The 25979-nt window shown below is 36.1% G+C and overlaps 1 protein-coding gene across 1 annotated transcript in view; it reads right to left on the reverse strand.

Annotated features, from left to right (window-relative positions):
- AP1M2 (adaptor related protein complex 1 subunit mu 2) overlaps positions 1-25979 on the reverse strand; it is a 100597-nt gene that overhangs the window by 56076 nt on the left and 18542 nt on the right. Inside the window, exons 3-8 of the mRNA XM_053717928.1 lie at positions 21169-21236; positions 19781-19911; positions 15842-15989; positions 12976-13102; positions 7972-8114; positions 376-447 (exon numbers count right to left, since the gene is read on the reverse strand). Of these exons, the coding sequence (XP_053573903.1) occupies positions 376-447; positions 7972-8114; positions 12976-13102; positions 15842-15989; positions 19781-19911; positions 21169-21236 (689 nt within the window). The remainder of the gene's footprint in view (positions 1-375; positions 448-7971; positions 8115-12975; positions 13103-15841; positions 15990-19780; positions 19912-21168; positions 21237-25979) is intronic.

Consider the following 25979-nt stretch of genomic DNA (forward strand, 5'->3'; position numbering starts at 1 on the left):
GTAATAGATTTCACTGTTAGATTTGTACCCATAGGGTTAAAAACTAAGCAAAATAGTAGATTTCATTTCATATTGTATCAGAGAATTTGTTTTGTGTATAATTAAATGGTATATTGTTTGTTAGTAGCTTGTTTAATGTTTAATAAATCTGTATATATTTTTCCAAACTGAATCCTCTTTACTCCACAATATATATTTTGCTGTGTTTAAAAATATATCACCCAATAAGAACTACTAAAAAAAAACAAATATATTGGAGGTTACCGCTGAAATTGTTTTAATTATATCTATAACCTTATATAAAATATATCACACGTTGGAGGTTACTGTGGAGATAGTCATAATTAATATTGTATTCTAAAATATATAACATACCTTAACCATAATCTCCAGTCGGCTATGGCTGAATTTCTCAATCACAGATTCAATCCAAATTAATGGTTTAACCTGTCAAAAAAAAAAAAGAGTAATTTTTATAAATAAAACTTCTAGAGTATACCTTGCGTTTAGTAAACTACTTTAAAGGGACAGTTTACTGTAAAAAAAAAATCCCTTAAAGGGACATGAAACCCAAATTTTTTATTTCATGATTCAGATATAACATGTGATTTTAAGCAACATTCCAATGTACTTCTATTATTTAATTTGTTTGTTCGCTTTGTATTGTTTGTTGAAAAGGATACCTAAGTAAGCTCAGGAGCTGATGATAGGTGGCTGCACATTTATGCCTCATGTCATTGGCTTACCCAATGCGTTCAGCTAGTTCCCAGTAGTGCATTGCTGCTCCTTCAACAAAGGATACCATGAGAAGGAAGCAAATTCGATAATAGAAGTAAATGGGAGAGTGGTTTCAAATTGTATTCTTAATCTGAATCATGAAAGAAAAATTTTGGGTTTCATGTCCCTTTAATGTGTTTCTGATGAGCTGTTATACCAGCTGCAGATAATAAAATGTATGAGAAATTGATTCTTTGGTTTTTATTTTTGTATATAAAATAGCTGATTTTGTTTTTTGCACCACAACACATTCAAATGGGTTGGGCTTGCAGGGAAATAATTTCTCTTTATTTTATCATTTTATGTAGACACACAGGTTTCTTAATATTATCTTTGTCTGTATATCAAAGCCCAATACTTAGAACAATTGAAAAATTAACATGTGATTACTTATGTCTCATAGCCCCCCTGGGAGTGTAATTCGTTCTGCTGGCTATGTTTACACAGCTATTCTATAGCCAATACTAAGAATAGGTAGGGATACCAAAGACACAATCAGATATTTTAAAAATACAGATATAAAGATAAAGGAGCCATTTGTAAACAATTGAATACACTCCAGCAGATAAAATGAAAAATTGGGAACAAATAAAAGGGGGGAATATTTTAGGGTAAACTGTCTCTTCAGATACATTCTTATCAGTACATTCCTGCACCCCACAAAAAGTCCAAACACAATAGCATCTTCCATCTGTTCTTTATTTACATTTGTATTGTTTATATTTAGACCTACCATTCGGCCAGATGACGAGTTTTGCGTTATGAGCGGCTCGGTAATAACTTGCAAGTTATTTCCACCACTCACCTTTAATAGTGCTGCTATTACTGGTTTCCCAAAAACCTGCGTTAGCGGGCAATATGGCAGTGTTGAGCTCCATACTGCACACAAATACCAGAGCTGCTTTGAGCTGGTTTTACGTGCTCGTGCACGATTTCCCCATAGACATCAATGGGGAGAGCCGGCTAAAGAAAAGCCTAACACCTGCAATAAAGGAGCGTAAAGCTCCGTAACACAGCCCCATTGATTCCTATGGGGAAAGAAAATGTATGTTTAAACCTAACACCCTAACATAAATTCCGAGTCTAAACACCCCTAATCTGCCGCCCCCGACATCGCGGACACCTACATTACACTTATTAACCCCTACTGTTTATTTTTTTGTAATTTAGTTAATTGTATTTAATTAATGTAATTTATTTAATTTTAGTGTAATGTTAGGTGTTAGTGTGAGGCAGGTTAGGTTTTATTTTACAGGTAAATTTTTATTTATTTTAACTAGGTAGTGAGTAAATAGTAAATAACTATTTACTAACTAGTCTACCTAGTTAAAATAAATACAAAAACTTAGCTGTGAAATAAAAATAAAACTTAAGATAGCTACAATGTAACTATTAGTTATATTGTAGCTAGCTTAGGGTTTATTTTATAGGTAAGTATTTAGTTTGAAATAGGAATTATTTAGTTAATGATAGTAATTTTTATTTAGATTTATTTTAATTATATTAAAGTTAGGGTTAGACTTAGGGTTAGGTTTAGGGGTTAATAACTTTAGTATAGTGACGGCGGTGACGTTGGGGGCGGCAGATTAGGGGTTAATATTTAACTAGTGTTTGCGATGCGGGAGTGTGGCGGGTTAGGGGTTAATATGTTTATTATATTGGTGGCGATGTCCGGAGCGGCAGATTAGGGGTTAATATTTTTATTTTAGTGTTTGCAATGCGGGAGGGCCTCGGTTTAGGAGTTAATAGGTAGTTTATGGGTGTTAGGGTACTTTGTAACACTTTAGTTATGAGTTTTATGCTACAGCTTTGTAGCGCAAAACTCATAACTACTTACTATAGATGGCAGTACGAATCTTGTCGTTATGGGCTGTACCGCTCACTTTTTGGCCTCCCAGGCAAAACTCGTAATACCGGCACTATGGAAGTCCCATTGAAAAAGGACTTTTTGAAAGGTGTGGTAGTTACATTGCATTACGGCCAAAAAAAGTGTGCGGTAAAGCAGCGTTATGAGCCATAACGCAAAACTCGTAATCGGGCTGATTGTGATTTGCACCTTTGTTTGAGGCATTATACTTACTTCATAGTTTATGCTTAATTATTGTAAAGTTTGTATTGTACCTAAGCCAACTTTAAAGGGCGACTTTCAGAGATACATGAGATTCCTTGGATTCCAGTTATACCTATGGATGTGCTCAGATATTTTTAATATGCCATTTTTAAATGTATTGTTTGTCCTTAAAACATCTTGTATATTTTAACATTATTCACCAATATTTATTAAGGGCTAGATTGCAAGTTAAAGTGAAGGATGCTGACTGTATACACCTCATGGAGGTATGGTCATGGCTATCAAGTCTATACAGCATTACACACAGGTCTAAGCATTGGGCTTTTTTTTCTAGTGCATGAAAGCTAATTTGTTGAGAACTGATCTCTAGATAACAAGTGGTTAACTAACTGTTGTGCACAAGCAATATTTTTTCAGTCTTTTTTCGCATGACTGAAAGAGCTCTCATATTACAAGTTAAAAATAAATGATAACGTAAGAGCTCAATCACAATTTATGCTTGTCAGGTTAGCTAGACTGAAAAGCTGGCGTATAGGGTAATGAGATAATTATTGTAAATACATATTTCTATAAATATACCTGTATATACCTATACCTGTATACCTATTCATATAGATAGTGGTATACATATATATTTTACATTAACATTATCAAATATATATTGAAATATATATTTAATAAAAAAATATATTAAATTTTTTTTCGATGTGAAGAACATAGAAATGTTAAATATACTTTGGGTCTCGCGCTTAAGGTCTAACACCTTGTCAGGTTAGCGCACATGAATAACTAGTAATCTTAAGGCGCATTATTGAAATATTAAATATAATTTTGTTTTATTATAATTAAGTATCAATAATAATTTATTAATATTAATTTTTTTTATATTTTGTATTTCAATACGGCACCGTAAGATTACTAATTCTTCATGTGCGCTAACCCAACAATGCTTTAGATCTAAAGGCTGTGACACACTGCAAGCGGAGCGACGCGAGGCGAAGCAGCTGCTTTGCTCCGCGTCGCATCGCTTCTGAAGATCAAATATTTCATCTCTGAGCGCTCAGCTACGCGACCTGACGCAGCAGAGTGCTCAGAGATGAAAAGACAGGACACACTGAACGCGCACAGCTGCATCTACACGCTGTGCACCGCTCCGCTTGCAGTGTGTCACAGCCTTAAAGCGCGAGACCCAAAGCACATTATGCATATTTTACATTCCTATGTTCTTCACATAGAATTTTTTTTAATTTTTATTATTAAACATATATATATATATATATATATATATATATATATATGTGATAATGTTAATGTAAAATATATATCTATACCTATATATCTTTAGGAAAAGGGCATACAGGTAAAATTTTCCTGTATGTGAAGAACAGTGGAATGTGAAATATTAATAATTAATTAATAACTGCTGTCGGATTAGAGCGGGAAAGCGATAATTGTTAAATTTCTTTCTAATGCGCTCTCTATTAAAGTCTATGGGGAGAATAAGTTAACTCAGTTGTGATATCCGAAGTCCTGAAGTTAGCGCACATCGTGTTTCACTTGCATGCCACCTTCCTTTCAAGTTGTAATACACACATTATCCGACATGCGTAAAAAGATTACGTATATCAAAGTTTACGCTCGAGCAGGAGTGCTATATAACACACCACTTGTAATCTAGACCTTATTTTACTTTAAATACTTAAAGGGATACTGAACCCAAATTTTTTCTTTTGTGATGCAGATGCAATTTTAAGCAACTTTCTAATTTACTACTATTATCAATTTTTCTTTGTTCTCTTGCTATCTTTATTTGAAAAAGAAAGTCCAGAACCTTGGACAGCACTTGTTTATTGGTGGATTAATTTATCCACCAATCAGCAAGAACAACCCAGGTTGTTCACCAAAAATGGGCCGGCATCTAAACTTTTCAAATAAAGATACCAAGAGAATGAAGAACATTTGCTAATTGCAGTAAATTAGATAGTTGCTTAAAATTGCATGCTCTATCTGAATCACAAAATAAATAAATTGGGTTCAGTGTCCCTTTAATACAGATAATAAGTTCCAATACTGCCTCAGCTATTTGTGACAGAAGTGGTAAATACCCCTATTATTGTTCAAAAGTTAAAAGTCCCTAAACAGTGGTCATCAATACTTTTAGCGAGATAGTTTTTAATGCTCTGTTACAGTTTAATACTGGACACTTCAACAGAACATCTATAGCAGAATGTACAGGGAGTGCAGAATTATTAGGCAAATGAGTATTTTGACCACATCATCCTCTTTATGCATGTTGTCTTACTCCAAGCTGTATAGGCTCGAAAGCCTACTACCAATTAAGCATATTAGGTGATGTGCATCTCTGTAATGAGAAGGGGTGTGGTCTAATGACATCAACACCCTATATCAGGTGTGCATAATTATTAGGCAACTTCCTTTCCTTTGGCAAAATGGGTCAAAAGAAGGACTTGACAGGCTCAGAAAAGTCAAAAATAGTGAGATATCTTGCAGAGGGATGCAGCACTCTTAAAATTGCAAAGCTTCTGAAGCGTGATCATCGAACAATCAAGCGTTTCATTCAAAATAGTCAACAGGGTCGCAAGAAGCGTGTGTAAAAACCAAGGCGCAAAATAACTGCCCATGAACTGAGAAAAGTCAAGCGTGCAGCTGCCAAGATGCCACTTGCCACCAGTTTGGCCATATTTCAGAGCTGCAACATCACTGGAGTGCCCAAAAGCACAAGGTGTGCAATACTCAGAGACATGGCCAAGGTAAGAAAGGCTGAAAGACGACCACCACTGAACAAGACACACAAGCTGAAACGTCAAGACTGGGCCAAGAAATATCTCAAGACTGATTTTTCTAAGGTTTTATGGACTGATGAAATGAGAGTGAGTCTTGATGGGCCAGATGGATGGGCCCGTGGCTGGATTGGTAAAGGGCAGAGAGCTCCAGTCCGACTCAGACGCCAGCAAGGTGGAGGTGGAGTACTGGTTTGGGCTGGTATCATCAAAGATGAGCTTGTGGGGCCTTTTCGGGTTGAGGATGGAGTCAAGCTCAACTCCCAGTCCTACTGCCAGTTTCTGGAAGACACCTTCTTCAAGCAGTGGTACAGGAAGAAGTCTGCATCCTTCAAGAAAAACATGATTTTCATGCAGGACAATGCTCCATCACATGCGTCCAAGTACTCCACAGCGTGGCTGGCAAGAAAGGGTATAAAAGAAGAAAATCTAATGACATGGCCTCCTTGTTCACCTGATCTGAACCCCATTGAGAACCTGTGGTCCATCATCAAATGTGAGATTTACAAGGAGGGAAAACAGTACACCTCTCTGAACAGTGTCTGGGGAGGCTGTGGTTGCTGCTGCACGCAATGTTGATGGTGAACAGATCAAAACACTGACAGAATCCATGGATGGCAGGCTTTTGAGTGTCCTTGCAAAGAAAGGTGGCTATATTGGTCACTGATTTGTTTTTGTTTTGTTTTTGAATGTCAGAAATGTATATTTGTGAATGTTGAGATGTTATATTGGTTTCACTGGTAAAAATAAATAATTGAAATGGGTATATATTTGTTTTTTGTTAAGTTGCCTAATTATTATGCACAGTAATAGTCACCTGCACACACAGATATCCCCCTAAAATAGCTAAAACTAAAAACAAACTAAAAACTACTTCCAAAAATATTCAGCTTTGATATTAATGAGTTTTTTGGGTTCATTGAGAACATGGTTGTTGTTCAATAATAAAATTAATCCTCAAAAATACAACTTGCCTAATAATTCTGCACTCCCTGTATATGTAGATGTCGGAACAAACAAAACAACAGGAATGTGCTTCTGCTAACTTAAAGAGACATACGAGAGCAAAAAGAAAATGTAATATTGTCTTATTACTGCACTATTACCTGCAAGTCAGCTACAGAGGAGCAATGTACTGTGTACTAGTTGAAAACATTAGGTGAGCCAATGGCAATAGGCATTTGATTGTAGCTACCAATCACCAGCGAGTTCCTTGAAGTACATTACTGCCCCTGAGCTTACCTATGTGTTTCAACAATGGATACCAAGAGTACAAAGTCAATTTTAATAACATAAGTATATTGAAAAGTCTCATTAAATTGCATTCTCTGTTTATTTTTGACTCCCATGTTCTTTGTTAATCATTTATTTAATTATGGAGCTCATATAGATTTTATTGTATGAAATTGTGCTTTTCTTCAGCTACCACAAGTCCATGATACATTTTGAATAATTGTTTTTTAATCATTATTTTAGCAAAGAATAAGATGTGAAAACTTAGTTATCCACACTGTTAGGACCTTCTGCACTGCATTTTCACTTTTGTTTTGTTATTCACATAATGGGGCCGAATTATCATTGTGCGAACAGACATGATCCGATATTGCGGATCATGTCCGCTGCACATCGATAAATGCCAACAGCATACGCTCTCAGCATTTATCATTGCACCAGCAGTTCTTGTGAACTGCTGGTGCAATGCCGCCCCCTGCAGATTCGTGGCCAATCGGCCCCTAGCAGGGGGTGTCAATCAACCCGATCGGGTTGATTTCCGGCGATGTCTGTCCGTCGCCTCAGAGCAGGCGGACAGGTTATAGAGCAGCGGTTTAGACCGCTGCTTCATAACTTGTGTTTCCGGCGAGCCTGAAGACTCGCCAGAAACACGGGGCATCAAGCTCCATACGGAACTTGATAAATATGCCCCAATGTGTCAACTTTTGATTTTTTTTTACATGTTTTTAACATTTTGTCAAAGGTCTGTGTATCTCTATAACTTGACTAGAGATAAGGGAACTTGGCTTGTATCTGCCTTTCTATTTGACATTTCAATCTTAGTTATTTATTCTTACTCCATCAGAGTAGATCGGCAAAACACGTAAGCAATGAATATAGCACGTTTACCACTTTTTGCTCACCTTATGCTGCTTTTAATGAATCAATAAAAGTTACTTTTTATACTTCAATTCCGGCTTTATTTTTTGTTTAGCTCCTAATGGTCCCCTATTATTTTGTAGATTAGAATTAAGCTTAGTCTACCAACTTGCATGTTTATAGTATGACTCTCCGTTCAGATAACCATGAAGCTGACAAGCATCACTATACCTGTGTGTTCAGCCGGTAAGACATTAGTTCAAAATCTCCATCCGGGGGAATGAAGGAAATAGTACGATCATTTTCAAATCGGGAGAGACGGACACACTGATGAAATTTTACATCTTCTAGTTCCACTGTTTTATTTTTGTTACCTAGGTATACATAAGAAACAATTATCACAGTAATCTAAATGATGGAAAATAATCACAAGGATTAATAATTATTTAATTATAATAAATTATCAAAAGATAGGAAAGACACAGCGTTAGCTTACCTGTTCAATATCCTAATTGGTGATCTTGATTTACCAATCAGAAAGGTAACATTGTCTTATACAACAATAATTGATGACCTGTAGGTGACTTGTCACAGGTGGTAGGTTGGGTAAAGTTATTAACCCCTAAACCGAACACGGCCAGTGAGTAACACAAATGATATATTGTTTTTTTTCAGCAGGCCCAGTAGATTTAGATGATATCATTGTTGTATTTATATTTTATTGCATGTGAGAAAGCTGCAACATAAATGTTACTTTAGTAAATAATATTTATGTAGATTACGAGTTTTGGGTTACGGCTTTTAACGCACTATTACGAGTCGTGTCGATATAGATATACCGCAAGCATTTTAGCCTGTAACGCAACATCCATTCCGCACTGAAAAAAATACGTTTTTGTGTGGGAATTTCATAGCGCCGGTATTGCAAGGTTGTGCGGTCTGGCTAAAAAGCTTGCGTTTTTTTAAATTTGTCATTTAGGTTAATTTATATTTTAATGGTAGGTTTATTTTTATTTCACAGGTAAGTTTTTATTTATTTAAATATAGTTATATTGTAATTTTAATTTAAAGTTAGGGGGTGTTAGGTTTAGGGGTTAATAGTTTAATTTAGTGTTTTGCGATATGGGGGGTGGCGGTTTAGGTTTATTTAGTGGCAGCGGTGTGCAAGGTTAAGGTTTAGGGGTTAATAGGTTTATTTAGTGGCAGTGATGTGTGAGGCCGGAGGTTTAGGGGTTAATAGCTTTATTATAGTGGCATCAATGACGGGGAGTGGCGGAATAGGGGTTAATAACTTATTAGTGTCAGCGATGTTGGGGAGCGACGGATTAGAGGTTAATAACTTTATTTAGGTGTTGATTAGAGTTTATGTTAGGGTGTTAGGTTTAAACGCAACTTTTTTTTCCCCATAGACATCAATGAGGTTGCATTACGGAGATTTTTCATTCCGTACTTCTGGTGTTAGTTTTTTCTAACACTCTCTCCCCATTTATGTCTATGGGGGAAAGCATGCACGAGCACGTCAAAGCAGCCCTTGGCTTTTGTGCGGTATGGAGCTTAACACCACCATATCGCACGCACAAGGAGGCTTTTCAGTAACTTGTAATGGCAGCACTATGGAGAGTGAAATAACACAACTTTTTTGGCATTAGTTTCGCACCCTGTTTAGCGCAAAACTCGTAATCTAGGTGTCTGAAAATAGCCACTTAACCACTGCTGCTACTGTTATCTATGGCTGACTGCTGTCACCCAAAAATACTGGACAATCTGCCAGTAAGTGGGCACAATGGTAGATAGGGGTCACACAGTGTCCCTCAAAAGCTCAACTTTGGCACCCATTTTGGAACCCACAATGTATATTTATCACAACTGGGCAGTCATTTGTTCCCCCCGTAGCTGCCAGTAGTAAACAAATCAATAACTTTACCTCTTTGACTAACAGTAACATATGTAAAGAACAGTGATTTGACCCTCTTGACTGCCACTCAATTCTTCATGCTCCATATTTATAATGCATTTAGGCATATGAGGCCTTTTACATTTAGCTAACACTTATGGGATTAAAAAAACTGGACGTTTAAGTGTCCAATATTTTTATACTGGACAACCTGCTAAAACACTGGACACCGGGCAACCATACTGTTATCACCTTACTAAGGGCTAGATTATGGAGCGCTAATTTATTGCGCGCTTGTTTGATGCTTTGCTGGTTATTGCTACAGCGAGCTAGCAGTAGCAATTAGCACTCAAAAAATTAACCAGAGATCAAACCTTTGGTTAATTTTTTAAATGTCCCCCAATTGCCCCCAAGATAACATGTGAGGTCCCTATTTAAAAAAACAAAAAATGGAGCGTTTGCATTGCACCTCACTTGTAATAATATCGCACATTTGTGTGTGCAGTTATTAAAGGGACACTCAAGTAAAATTAAACTTTCATTATTCAGATAGAGCATGCAATTTTACGCAGCTTTCCAATTTACTTCCATTAAAAAAAGTGCAGTCTTTTTATATTTAAACTTTTTGAGTCACCAGCTCCTACTGAGCATGTGCAACAATTCACAGAATAAGCGTATATGCATTTGTGATTGGCTGATGGCTGTCACATGGTACGTGTATGCATTTGTGATTGGCTGATGGCTGTCACATGGTACAGGGGGAATGGAAATAGACATAACTTTTAAAATTCTCAGAAAAAAAAATTACTATTCATTTGAAGTTCAGACTAAGTGCTAATGCACTGTGTAGCGCTGCGGAATCTGTTGGCGCTCTACAAATAACCGATAATAATAATAATAATAATTGTCTTGTTATCTTGCATTTGCTGATTATGCAAATCTACTGTGTTGACTGGTCCTTTAATAACTTGAGCACAAATATTGCTTTTGCGGAAGCGATATTTTGCGCTCAACTTGTAATCTGGCCCTAAATTGTTATCAAGAGTATCCAAATTTGAAAGAGGGGTTCATACAGTTGTAATGGGGTTGTAATAAAAACTAGAGGGCCCCACTTGTGCCAGAGTAACAATAAAAGAAGAGAAATGGCACATGTTCTACTCTATGTGTTACTGGCAGCTAAGAATGATAAAAACAAACCCTTGTTTTGTGTGTTTTTGCAGTCTGTGGGATGTTAAAATATTACTATGTGTGTACTACATGTAGCCACTGGCTGAAAATTATTGCTCTGAGTTTTTATAACCATGAGGGTGTAAAGGCACTACTCTGTGTGTGCAACTGGCAGTCTAAAGTCTATGTGTGTGTTGGCAGCCAAGGGGATAAAATCTATGCTCAGTTATGAAAAATATATATGGTCATTGTGTAACCTGCATACCACCTGTGCCCAGTCAACTATAGATCGTCCAGTATTTTTGTGGAGGACAGTAGACAACCCTAGACATAAGATCAGGAGCAAGTACGTGCTGACATCCCAACCCGCAAAAACTAATTTCAGGGAGGTGACTTCATCCGGCTACTGCGCCCCCCCCCCCCCCCCTGCAAAAAGAGATTAATGTCCTTTTAAATTGTTACCTGGCAGCCTTTATATATATATATATATATATATATATATATATATATATATATATATATATATATATATATACATACATACATACATACACACACACACACATACATACATATATATATATATATATATATATATATATACATACATACATAAACTTTTTTATTTTTTTATTATTTATTTATTTTTGGCTTTACTAAACTAAATAGAGTATATGAGATTTAAGGTTAGCAACATATAATTACCTTCAAAGTTTTATTTGATCTAAATAAATATATTTTTCTATTTTGTTTCAGATGTTGTACAGCTGTAAGACATTATGGGGTATCCCTGGAGTAGAAAAATGAAACAGGGATGTCAGAATACATTGATCTGAGGACTATTGTATGAGTGAGTCTGACCGATTGTAAGGTTAGTTTAACCCTTGGCTGTTAATAAGGGTCAGCCCTCTTAGGCTTTTCAGGAGTTAAGAATCCATGCCCTCTGTGCTTGCTCCATTTATTGTATCTGCACCGTACATGTGATACAGATATAATTCCAGCATATTTTAGCCACTCAGTGCCGACTCCTAGGTAACTCCACAGGAGTGATCACAATGTTACCTATCTGACACACATGAACTAGCACTGTCTAGCTGTAAAAATGCACTGAGATAAGAGGTGGCCTTTAAAGGGACATTCCAGTTAAAATTTAAATGCATATAGATTAATTACATCTTTGAATAGAAAGATATTTGCAATATACATGTATTGGCTAAAATGGTTCTAGTAAAAGTTATCTCTGATTTAGATTGCTGGTGCACGGTGCATACTTAAATACACTTTTGAAACTTTTGAAACAGCTATAGCTTCTATTAGAAGCATTTTTGCTAATGTATGTATATTACAAAATTGCTTCTGATCAATACCGAAATGCACCCATGTGGTTTTCAATTTTGGCTGGAATATCCCTTTAAGAACTTAGAAATTAGCATATGAGCCACCTAAGTTAAGCTTTTAACAAAGAATACTAAGAGAACAAAGCAAATTTGATGATAAAAGTAAATTGGAAAGCTGTTTAAAATTGCATGCCCTATCTGAGTTGTGAAAGTTTAATCGCAAACTGTCTCAGTCAGGTGCTGACGGCTCAGAGCCGTCGCTAGCACTCTACAACCTTGATGACGATCTGGGGGCTTCCACCCGCTCCTACCCCGGCGATCTGTCCTGTATAGTGACAGGCATTGCGGGGGCTTCACGTTTTGTGCGGTGACGTCACGCACAATGACGTGATGATGTCACCGCGCAACTTTATTTAAAAATTACGAGTATAGGGAAAGGGGGCATGCTGCTTAGAAGCCTGTATCTCAGGCATCTAAGCAGCTACAGACCCCCAAAACCCACCATTGGAAAGGAAATCGCCTTGGAGATCTAAAAAAAAAAAAAACTTACATAAGCTTAGCACCCAGGTGGGAAAGGGTTAATTGGGGTAGGGGCATAACGTCAAAACAGTGAAAGGGAACAAAATCAAAAAAATTTCTCCAGGCTAACTAAATTAACATACTAGGTGAATGTGAACATTTTGAATGCATTAATACATTGTTTGCTGAAGTTGTTCTTTAATAGATAGTCTCTCTCTACCTATTTCCTTGTATGTTAGCAAGACTTGTTCTTGTAATTTTCTTAGTAACATCTCTACATATTTCTCCCTCTGCTTCCTCTTCCTTGCTAGTACTTACGTCCAGTTAACTCGAAGAGGACCTTGTCATTCAATCCAAGTCGTAATTCTGGCATCCCGGAGAGAAAAACTTTAAGTTTCACACTGCCCACAATCTCACTCAGCAGTACACTGCCATTGCTATTCACCTGAAACAGACAAGCATAGGGGTATGTAGCAGGAATATACCACACATTTAAACATATTCTCATAGGCATCAGAATTTACATTATATTTCTCTGCATCTTTCAAACAATCAAGTTCATAGAACTCTAAAAGCAGAATGATATTGAATTGATATTGATACTGCAAAGCTTTAAAGGGACATTATACACTCATTTTTTCTTTGCATAAATGTTCTGTAGATGATCTATTTATATAGCCCATAAAGTTTTTTGTTTTTTTTAAATGTATAGTTTTGCTTATTTTTAAATAACATTTCTCTGATTTTCAGACTCCTAACCAAGCCCCAAAGTTTTATGTGAATACTGTCAGCTACTTACTCCAGCTTACTCCTGTTTGTGTAAAGGGTCTTTTCATATGCAAAAGAAGGGGGAGGGGGGAGTGTCTTATTTCCCACTTGCAGTGGGCTTTCCAGCTACCTTTTCAACAGAGCTAAACTGAAAGCTTCTAAGTAAGTTTTTAAACAGTTTTATACTGGATTTTTATATCAGTTTCTGTGCATCTTATTCTTTATAGTAGTGTCTATTACATGCAGTTATATGAAAATGAGTGTATACTGTCCCTTTAAGGGTACAGTAAGGTCAAAATTAAACTTTCATGATTCAGATAGAGCATGTGATATTAAAGGGATATTAACCATTATGCTACTGGGAAAATCAGAGAAAAGCTTGCCCAAAGTACGGGAACATTTTTAACATTTTTGCTATCACTCAGTTTAAAAAGAAATAGGGTCTTTTTTTTTATTTACCTATGAAAGCTATATATATTTTTAAATAAGACAACCCAAGGTATTTATCTAAGACCATTTTGGTTTATTTGATGCCACTATTTGGCCGCCAAATATGATCATATAAAAACAAAAATCTATAACTTCTCTCTGAAATAGTTTACACATGTAATGCAGGAGCTAGCAGTCATAAGACAACTGGTTGTAAAAGCTTCTCTGGGATCCCCTTTCTTCAGAAACAGCAGACATGCATGGCTTTGAAATTAGTTTTTGGCAATTAGAAGGCTTCTAATTGCAGCTGCGCACCACGTTTGTGAAAGTCTGGCACTGAAGGGGTTAATTAGCTTGTAAGGTTAATTTTTGCTGTAGTTTAGAGATTGCGCTCCTACTTGACACCTCCCACCCATTGATCCCTACCTGATCCTTCCCACTGGTCACTACCATCTTTGGTAGACAGTCTGCCAGTATGCAGTTTATGACTTTTTTAAAAATACATTTATTTATTTGTTTCTATCGTGTAGGGTTCCCTCCTCACTCTCCGACCTCCCTGATCACCCCCTAACAGCTCTCTTACTCTCCCTTCTTCCCCTGCCCATCGCCATATTTTTAACCAGCAGTTAGTCTACAAATAACTTTTTTTTTATTTAATTTTTTTATTTAATTTTCTTATTTTTTCTGTAGTGTAGCAGCCTCCCACCCCAAGATCCCTTTGTTTTGTAGCATAGGCTCCTGCCTATTTTGTGCCTCACATATTTTCCATAGTGTAGGGAACCCTGCCCCTCCCTCCACTTCCTTGCTGGTCTGATCCCCCAAGCCTCCTCCCTCCCACTGCTACCACTTGGCACCGAGAGATGTTCGTTACAGAGAGTGACACAGACAATCAGTGCTACCTTACCATATGAAGGCAGATGCCTTCTGCCCCTAGCTGAAGTCTCCTCTATCTAAGCAGACAGCCGGGACCGCAGCATGCGCCTCTGTTTTGTACGTAGGTACTGCATCAACACAATATGCTGGGCAAAGTACTGTGTGCACGAAATGTGTTTAGTGTCCTTTTACTTAAACAACTTTCCAACTTCTACTATCTAATTTCCTTCAATTTCTCTTAGTATGCTTTGTTGAAAAGAATACCTTTGTAGGTTCATGTGCAGCAATGCCCTACTGAGAGCTAGCTGCTGATTGGTGGCTCCACATATATACTTCATGGCATTTGCTCACCTGACATGTTCTCTCTCTCCTAACCTGACGTGTGTTAAATTCAATTGCGCTCAAGCAAACACGTTTACTTTCAACTCGTAATACGCACGCTTCTTCGACACAAAGCAGAGACGCAAAAAAAAACCTTATTGCTTGTGCACAACAGTTAGTGTGCCACTCATAATCTAGCCCAAAAAGTGTAATTAAGAACAGTAAAATAAATCAGTGCTACATTTATTACATTATTATTGATTGACTGCCCTGGTGTAGACTAGAGCATGTATTCCCCCCAGAACTTTCTTGAGATATATCCCTAAACTGCTTTGCTGTATGAAAATAATGTACATTAAATACAGTAGAAATGTATCATCAATAAATGCATAATAAGAAGACAATGCAATAGAACTTTCTATTCATTTTAAATGAACAGTAGATTTCTATTTTTTTTTACAAATTTCAAAATGTACTACAATTTGCCAGCCTTTATACCATCTGACAGCCATCAGCCAATCACAAATTCATATACATATATACTGTGAATGCTTGCACATGCTTAGTAGTAGCTGGTGCCTCAGAAAGTGTGCATGTAAAAAAGACTGTAAACAATTTGATAATGGAAGTAAATTGAAAGGCTCTTAAAACTACATGCTCTATCTGAATCATTAAAGTTTAATTTTGACTTTAGTGTCCCTTTAATTGCAGATATACCTGGAAACATGATTTGACACTTATGCCCCATTCATTTATTTACATAGAAGCTCTAGGTAGTTGAGCTGATACTTACCAGTAAATTGACTGACTCAATCACATCTATAAAGACCTCATTTTTCTTATATTTGAGTCCTTCTGACCTCCAGGATACAGCATTTGTCACTGTTGTTGGTACACGTGACTTGCCTGTCTCCAACTTGTTGCCTTGTTGTGTGATATACCTGAAATCAATAGAGAAAGATGACATTTCTCATATCCCAGGAACATTCAAACTAAATATTTCAGACATGTATACAAAAGAACAGCAATTAAACATATCAATGTCATTATCAATTTTAGTAACATTTCAAATGTAAAAACAAAATACGGGAAATAACAGGAAATGTGTCTCTGTATACAAGTAATTCCTATAGACAAATTCTCACTGGCTAATATGGATGACTCTCACAGCAATATTGGTGAACACCTCCACCACCATGAAAACAAAACAATAAAAGTAGTCAAGGAAATCTAGTGTGTGTTTGTGTGTGTGTATATATATAATATATATATATATATATATATATATATATATATATATATATATATATATATATCAGGACTCTTTTCTGCTACACTAACCCTTGTATGTAGTTAAATATTAATACAGCATCAAGTAAATACAGCGTTTATAGTAAAATCTGGGTTATAGAACTAGTTAGGCCTATTTTTAATAGTAACTCTCAAGCATTGTGAGGATTTGAACATCTGTGCAGCTGCAGACATTGCTCTCTTCAGTCTTGAGGCTGTGTGACTCGTCTCACACTGTATCCATGCAGCCTTGGACAGACAGCATCCAGTCAGTTTGCTGGTCCCCTTAGTCCTGCTCTTTCTGCTGTGGCCCTCAGATCAGCTAACTAAAGTTTGCTAGGGGAACAGTGCTTTGTAGAAAGGGGTCAGTGGGAAGAATAAGTGAGTGCACACACGTCCCTACCCCATTCAGCATCATCTAGTATAGGGTGAGAGGGAACATGTACCTAGCAGAGTGACATGTGCTGCTGTGGCTGATGTATAGTGTCATGCTGATACTTCACACATTAAAGTAAGGTTTATTTTTAGAGATTTTTTCTCTCGGTCTCAGATTTTACAGCTTCCCATTGTAGTTCTGCTGTTCCAGTCAGTAAACTTATATTTGTCTGCACCTCCATGCTTCCTCCTCAGTCTTTACCTTGCTTTGCTCCTGTTGGTTGCACTAAATCTCTTTAACTAGCTAACCTTACACCAGAACCACATTCAAAAGCATCAGTTTGATTGATTAGATGAACCATAGCTGATCTTGTTCTCCCCAAATGTCAGGATTCCCCCTTGCAGGTCAGACACACCTCAGTATACTGCACAGTGCACACATACTTTGTATTTTTAATATTGGCCCCAGTACAGATTACTAGAGCCTTTTCCACTTTCATTGGAAATAAATGAATTCTGTTAGATGCCATTTAGTTGTCGTTTATTTAATGTGTGCTGTTTGTTATGCCAAGTGTGGTTATATTTTGATGTATTCTGTAAAGTATGTGTGTAAGAGGAAATGTGTGTGTATGTAGTATTTGTACATGTATATGATTATATAGTGTGTACATAAATTTGTGTTTGCTCTGTAGTGTGTGTTTGTGTGTACATGTGTATGCTCTGGGGAGTGTGGTTTGTGTGTACATGTATATGAGTATGCTCTAGAGAGTGTGTGTTTGTGTGTACATGTATATGTGTATGCTCTGGAGAGTGTGTGTTTGTGTGTACATGTGTATGCTCGGGAGAGTGTGTGTTTGTGTGTACATGTATATGTGTATGCTCTGGAGAGTGTGTGTCTGTGTGTATGTGTGTATGCTCTAGAGAGTGTGTGTTTGTGTGTACATGTGTATGCTCTGGAGTGTGTGTTTTTGTGTGTACATGTATATGTGTATGCTCTGGAGAGTTTGTGTGTATATGTGTATGCTCTGGAGAGTGTGTGTTTGTGTGTACATGTATATGTATATGCTCTGGAGAGTGTGTTTGCGTGTACATGTGTATGCTCTAGAGAGTGTGTGTTTGTGTGTACATGTGTATGCTCTGGAGAGTGTGTGTGTACAGTGTTTGTGTGTACATGTGTATCCTCTGTAGAGTGTGTTTTTGCGTGTATATGAGTATGCTCTGGAGAGTGTGTGTTTGCGTGTACATGTGTATTCTCTGGAGAGTGTGTGTTTGCGTGTACATGTTTATGCTCTGGAGAGTGTGTGTGTGTACATGTGTATGCTCTGGAGAGTGTGTGTTTGTGTGTACATGTGTATGCTCTGGAGAGTGTTTGTGTGTACATGTGTATGCTCTGGAGAGTGTGTGTGTGTGTGTACACATGTATATGTGTATGCTCTGGAGAATGTGTGTTTGCATGTACATGTGTATGCTCTGGAGAGTGTTTGTTTGTGTGTACATGTGTATGCTCTGGAGTGTTTGTGTGTATATGGGTTAGGGGAGTTAATGTTAGGCATTCCCTAGGGATTCATGAAAGTGGTAATTTTGCTGTACAGTGGCTGTCTAAACAATAAATATGTAGTGAATATCCCAAAACTGGTGAGATGCTTTTAAGGGGGCCCAAAATAAAGAATGTAGACATTAGGTCCACCACTGATTTTTACTATCCGATGCTGTGCATCGCATTAAATTTTATGTACAATATACTGTATAACATATAAATAAATAAATTAAAAACCAACATTTAATTAATTAATTAGTAAATAAATAAAATTAATCTACGGTGGAGGAATTTATATATTTATTTACTTATTAGTACTGCTAAGGTCCAGTTTCACATATTGCAATTTATTTAATATTGTTTTTAGAATGATTAAACCAGGAGTGGATGATCCACTGGTGGTCTAATTATTTAAAAAAAATATATAAAATAAATTGATTTAGTTGTTTTTTGGGATGTTGAGGTGAAGAGTGAAATTGCATGGGGGGGCAAGAAAATGTTTGCCCAGGGTCTAGTCAATATTAAAGACGGCCCTGTATGTGTGTGTATATCATATATAATATATATATATATATATATATATATATATATATATATATATATGTACTGTGTGTGTGTGTTTTATATATGTGTGTGTGTGCATAGAAATATATATGTGTGTATATATATATATATATATATATATATATATATATATATATATATATGTGTGTGTGTGTGTGTGTGTATATATATATATATGTGTGTGTGTATACTGTATATATATATATATATATATATATATATATATATATATATATATATACATACACACAGGTGGCCCTCGGTTTACGATGGTTCAATTTGCGCCGTTTCAGAATAACTCCCTTTTTTTCAAGTCATGTGACTGCTCTTGAAAGCATTAGCACATGCATACATTAAAATAGCCAGTAGGTAGAGCTGTCCGCTTGTGTTGCAGCAAACACATGCAAAGAAAAGCAAGCCAGATGTGATCAATGGATCAGCTTTCAAAGGAACAAGATCTAGCAGCCACTTCCCTTAGATGCAGACTCAATGCAGAGAACCGTTTGCAGAAAAATGCAAGTAAAAAACGTTTTTGTTCATTAAACTTAGTTTGATGATGATGATACAATCTATTTTATTAGGTTAATAATGCTGTTTTGCATTTAAAGTCTTCATTTCAAAGCTTTAAAAATAATAAAAATAATGTATTAGGTGTTACTTATGTCAATTTTGAGAGGGACCTGGAACCTAACTCCCTCATTTCCCATTGATTTACATTATAAACTGGGTTTCAATTTACAACAGTTTCGATTTACAACCATTCATTCTGGAACCTAACCCCGGGGTAAACTGAGGGCTACCTGTGCGTGTATATATATATATATATATATATATATATATATATATATATATATATATATATATATATATATAGCGGTTTGAGAGTCTATTTCCATATTTAAAAAATAAATAATAAATACATATATTACACACACGCGCACACACATATGTTTTAATAAAACTTACTCTTGCAGGATCTTGCTGTCAGTTGTCTGGGGAAAGCCAAAATCCATGACCTCATCTAACAGCTCATATACAATGACAAAGTTATCCCGGATACTCTCCTCCTCCAGCTCCTTGAAATACTCTGTAAATACCTAGAGAAAGCGTTAAATCATAGTCATCTTTTTCAGGAAGTAGTGGCCATGTGTATAGGGGGACTATTGCCCCTTCAGCTGCCCCTTTCTTTATTCCTATATAATAAAACCATTATGAGGGCAGAAGTCAACTTAAACCTGCTAGTTCTGCCTGTAGTTAGGAATAGGCGAATGTGCTGAAAGTATCATTCGTTTGGTGGAACGACTAGTCCTGTGGACATTCGTTTTGAAAAATCGAATATTGATAAGAATCAAAAACCAATAAAATTCGTTAATCAAATGTTATTTCCGGCTTTCAAATGTTACTTTCGTTTTCTGAATGTTCATAATTAGATTGAATATCCACATTCGAAATTTTGAATGTAACATTCAATTTAACAAATACTATTCAGAAATTCAATAGTTAGTGTGGTAGGGAATGTAGTAAATTGATACATAATAGATACAAACATATAAAAATATTTCTATTTTGAATATTGCATAATTTGAATATTACATTTAAAGAGAGCATTAGAAATACTATTACAAATATATTGATTCAAATTTTTCAAATTCAAATATTGCATAATTTGAATCAAATTATTAGAAAAATTTGAATCAAATATTACATTTAAAGATAGCATTAGAAATACTATTACATTAAACGAATATTAAAATGTTGTACAAACATTAAAAATTCGAAACAAACGTGTTTAAATTTGTTTAATTTTTTTAATGTTGCGAGACATTCGCCCATCCCTACCTGTAGCGAGCGACAACACAGCTACTCTGCCAGACCTTAGTGAACATGAGGATTGGTCTACAGACTATCATCTGTGTCTACCCATTAAAGGGCCATAATACCCAAATGTTTAAACACTTGAAAGTGCTGCAGCATAGCTGTAAAAAGCTGACTAGAAAATATCACCTGAACATCTCTATGTAAAAAAGAAAGATATTTTACCTCAAAAGTTCCTCAGTAGCCACCTCCCATTGTAAAGGATTTCTAAGCAGCATTTTAGTGTGTCTGTCCTGGGACAGCTGAAAGGATGAGCCTTGTGCACTCTCATATTATTTCCCTAATCAGGTAAAGGAAGCTTACTATGAAATCTCATGTGAGGTAAAATATCTTCCTTTTTTACATAGAGATGCTCAGGTGATATTTTCCTGTCAGCTTTTTACAGTTATACTGCATCAGTTTCAAGTGATTTAGCATATGAGTATTATGTCCCTTTAATTCCCAATAACCCTCTTCCCACGTGCTCACCAGTCACTTACCTCCACAACTTTATACAGGAAGGAGTAAACAAGGGAAGCATTGGCATTCTTATTACTTAATGCCACCACTGACATATCAAAAAAGTTAAGGACCAAAAGGTAAATATATTTTTTTGTAACATATGGTACAGTGATGGAGAACCTTGGCACTCTAGATGTTTCAGAACTACATTCCCCATGATGCTTAGGCACTCTGAAGTCCAGTTGAGCATCAGGGGAAATGTAGTTCTGAAACATCTGGAGTGCCAATGTTCTCCATCACTGGTATAGAGTAATATAAGTGAATATGTCGAATGTACCAAATCCAGGAACCATTGCTCTTACATTTTACTTCTGTACTCTTATCTAGGCACATCCCAAAATAAATGAATGCCGTTTAAAGGGACATAAAAGTGCAAAAAGTAAATGCTGCAATGTGTTAAAACATTTTAATATTGCACTATTACTTGCATATAGCTATGCCTTTCACCCCTCCAAAAGGCTTAAACACATAACTAAAGGGGCATTGTACTGTAAAATTGGTTTCCCCTTAATGTGTTCCCAATTATTGCAGATTATAAAATGTAATAGGAAATTTGATTGTTTGGGTTTATTTTTGTATATGAAATAGAATATCTCCTACCTATCTCTCCTTATCTTAACTTTTGGTCTATGCACAATGACCAATACTTAGGCCTGATATTCAAAACCTTGCCACACAGGCGAGATATTCTAAGAATTCTTGTTGGTACAGGTGAGGCCCTTGAAAAAATTTTAGAAACATAAATTTTATCTTGAGCAATGTTTATGTTGCTATGTAGTGTTCATTATCTGAATCAGAGACTCCTACATTACAATACAAGGTCTAAAAAAATCCTAAAGATTTTGTGTGATTTCTCACCATGCCAGCGAGGTTTTTGAATAGAAAGATATATATATATATATATATATATAAAATAAATATTGCATTACCTATCTCTTCCAAACCCCGCCAAGAAATTTAGTAATCCGTGCTGCCTTTGGTTTACATTCAGCTAGATTACAAGTGTTGCGGTACGACTTTTAACGCTGAAAAAATGGTAATTCCAACGTAATGGCTAGGAAAATGTTTCACAAAACTCATAACTAAAGTGTTACAAAGTACACTAACACCCATAAACTACCTATTAACCCCTAAACTGCCACCCTTCCGCATTGCAAACACTATAATAAAGATATTAATCCCTATTCCGCCGCTCCCCAACATCACAGACACTATAATAAAGCTATTAACCCATAATCTGCCTCTCCCCAACATCGTCAACACTATAATAAACCTATTAACCCCTAATCCGGCGCACCCCGACATCACCGACACTGTAATAAACCTATTACCCCCTAAACCTCCGGCATCCCACATCGCCGCTACTTAATAAACCTATTAACCCCTAAACTTCTAGCCCCCCACATTGCAAAACACTAAATTAAACTATTAACCCCTAAACCTAACACCCCCTAACTTTAAATTAAAAGTGTAATATAATTATCTTAAAAACTTACCTGTGAAATAAAAATAAACCTAACATTAAACTATAAATTAACCTAACATTACTATTCTAATAAAATAAAAAAATACTACCAATAAAAAAATGTAAATTACAAATTTAAAAAAAACATTACACTACGAAAAAAATTAAAAAATCTAAAATTACAAAAAATAATAAACACTAAATAAAAAAAAAATAAAAAACACTAAGCTTACAAAAAAATATTAAACAAAATTATTAAAAAATAAAAACAATTACACCTAATCTAATAGCCCTATACAAATAAAAACACCCCCTAGCCTACAATAAACTACCAATAGCCCTTAAAGGGGCCTTTTGTAGAGCATTGCTCAAAAGTTAAACAGCTCTTTTACCTGTAAAAAAAATACAACAGTAAAACAAACCACCCAACCAACCCTCCAAAATAAAAAACCTAACTCTAAAGGGGCATTTGTATGGGCATTGCCCTTAAAAGGGCATTCAGCTCTTTTCCAAAAGCCCTAAAATAAATAAATAAATATATATATATATATATATATATATATATATATATATATATATATATATATATATATATATATATATATATATTTCTGGTTTTAGAGCATATACTGTATATTTATATCAGTCCTGTTTTTAGTGTGTATCTGAAAAAAATTAGGTCTAGAGTTACAAATTAATTGTACACAAATATTTATACACCCTATAAAACATCTATAAATATCAGTTGCCATTTTTTAATTTTAATTTTTCTTATAAGGAATAAGGTCTGAGTTTTCAAAGCAGACCAATAGAACATACACCCTTTAAGTATAATTAAAATCCTCCAGGGTGACGAAGTAAATTCTTCCAAAAGTGTTCAATCATTACCTACAATTATTATTTTGGAACATCTAAGTAACATTCAAATATATTCTATTTTAAGTGTATAATAATCTATTCTGTTTTGTTCTCTTAGCCAGCTGATCACATGATTCCATATCATTCATAAATAGAGTGAATCAGTACTCTCCTATTTTTTAGTAATCAAATGTATAGAATTTCATTATTTAGAGATCGTTATTTAAAACAAATAGATGATCAACTTTTTTCAAGATAGAGTACTCCAATACTCCAAAACACAAATGGCCGAATAATATGAAGAACGCAATGTTATAATCCCGTTTTCTTTAATCTACATATCAATTTTAAAGTAATGTTAAAAAAATCCTGTTACGAAGTGCATTACGATCTATGCACACTGTTTATAAACAGTTAGTCACGTGACCTTGACCAGACCAATAATATCCATTTAGTCACGTCAGGAGTGATAGGGGAATCACGTGACCGTCAACAACCAATGGCGGTTCAGCTTATAATACAGAAGCAAACCGCCATCACAGATTTAAATTGAACAACAAGCTGCATAACGTTAGAAAGTCTCTGAAGAAAGAGTTATTTTGAATCCTTTGAAACGTGTTAGATTTAAAGACTTAAGCACAAGCACCATAAACTTTGACTAGGTTTACTAGTCTGCCTGCCTGCCTACCTACGGTCCTTTTATATGTAAGCTGCATGAATTTAAACAGCAAATATGAAAAAACAGAGAAAGGCGCTCCAATGGTGCAGAAGATCATATTTGCAGTTTCTCCACTTTCTTTTAAGAAGAGCTGATCCTGGTGTATCTCCCCACAACCATCGACGGAATCCTCTAGAGGGCGCCTTTGTCCTGAGGGGCCATCTTTGATTAACTTTATTTGGTGAATTTATGAATCTAAATAGCTGAGAGAAATAAACGGACTTTTAAAGCTTATAAGGCTGAACAAATACCTCATATATCATTGAGGTCAACTAATGTAAGCAGGCATTTTTAAGTTTTATTTGTGTAAAATAAATTTGTTTTTACCATATTACACTATTGCAGCTTTTGTTTTCTCTCTGTTCCTACATCTGCTTGCGAGGGTGAGATCCTGAAGTCTACCGTATTGCAAGAGGTGCAGGAGGGATCCTATATTGTTGCAGATAAATCCATAGGAGAAATCAAGATCCTGGAGCCACAAACGTCCTGGAACTTTACCATACTGTAAAAAGCACCAGAGGGATCGTACATCCAAAATGGAGCCTTGGAGTCAAGAGTTGCCAAAAGTGCACATTAAGGGGGATATTTATCAAAGGTCTGGTGGACCTGATCCGACAGTGCGGATCAGGTCGCTGCCAGACCTCGCTGAATGCGGAGAGCAATACGATCTCCATATTCAGCATTGCACCAGCGGCTCTTGTGAGCTGCTGGTGCAACGCCGCCCCCTGCAGATTTTTGGCCAATCAGCCGCCAGCAGGGAGGTGTCAATCAACCCGATCGGGTTGATTTTCGGTGATGTGTGTCCGTCTGCTCAGAGCAGGCGGACAGGTTATGGAGCAGCGGTCTTTAGACTGCTGCTTCATAACTGCTGTTTCTGGCGAGCCTGCAAGCGGGCCTTCAAGCTCCATCCGGAGCTTGAAAAATGGGCCCCTAAGAATGCTATCTCCTAGTGCCGTCCACTTACCTCATAGGATTGAGGTCAGATCTTGTAAGTAGGCATTCCAGAAGTAGTTCGCTGGGATATCTCTATATTAACTTTGGAATTCCAACATACTGTGTATGAACTGTATATAGAGACATTTGGCCTTCTATTTACCTCTACAGGTATCATTGTTTTTTGATAATACCTTTTTATAGTGTTGAATGTATAGATGTTTTCATTAGTATAGAAATAGCGCTTTCTAATCCCCATTGTTCTCTTTCCTTCATACACACATTTTAAAAAAGATTGTACTTTTTAAAATATTTTTTTCTTAAATTAACATCTTTTCCGGATTAAGCTGCATAATTTCTTTTTTTTAACTATTTTTGTAGAGGCTTACATATATACATATATAATTTTTTTACTCCCATTCCTTGCGCCTGTACTTTTTTTTTTCCAAACCTGTAATGCACTCAACAACCTCGCTACTAACTTTATTTCCTCTCTCATCTCCAAACATTTCCCAAGCCATCCTCTTCGATCAAACTGTGACCTCCACCTTTCCACTCCTATTATCTCTACGTTCCTTTCACATCTCCAAAGGCTTCTCATACACTGCTCCTGTCCTCTGGAACCCTTTACCCTGCTCAATCAGACTGTCTCCAACCTTGTATAGCTTCAGACGCTCTATGAAAACCTACCTATTCAGAGAAGCTTACCATCTCTCTTCAGCTTTTCATCCTACCCAAAACAAATCTTGAACTGTTTTAACTCGTTGCTGCAACTACAATTCACGTGACAGCTACCCCAAACCTTATGTCTCAAT

This window comes from Bombina bombina, chromosome 6, assembly GCF_027579735.1.
Source record: "Bombina bombina isolate aBomBom1 chromosome 6, aBomBom1.pri, whole genome shotgun sequence".
Lineage (NCBI taxonomy): Eukaryota > Metazoa > Chordata > Amphibia > Anura > Bombinatoridae > Bombina > Bombina bombina.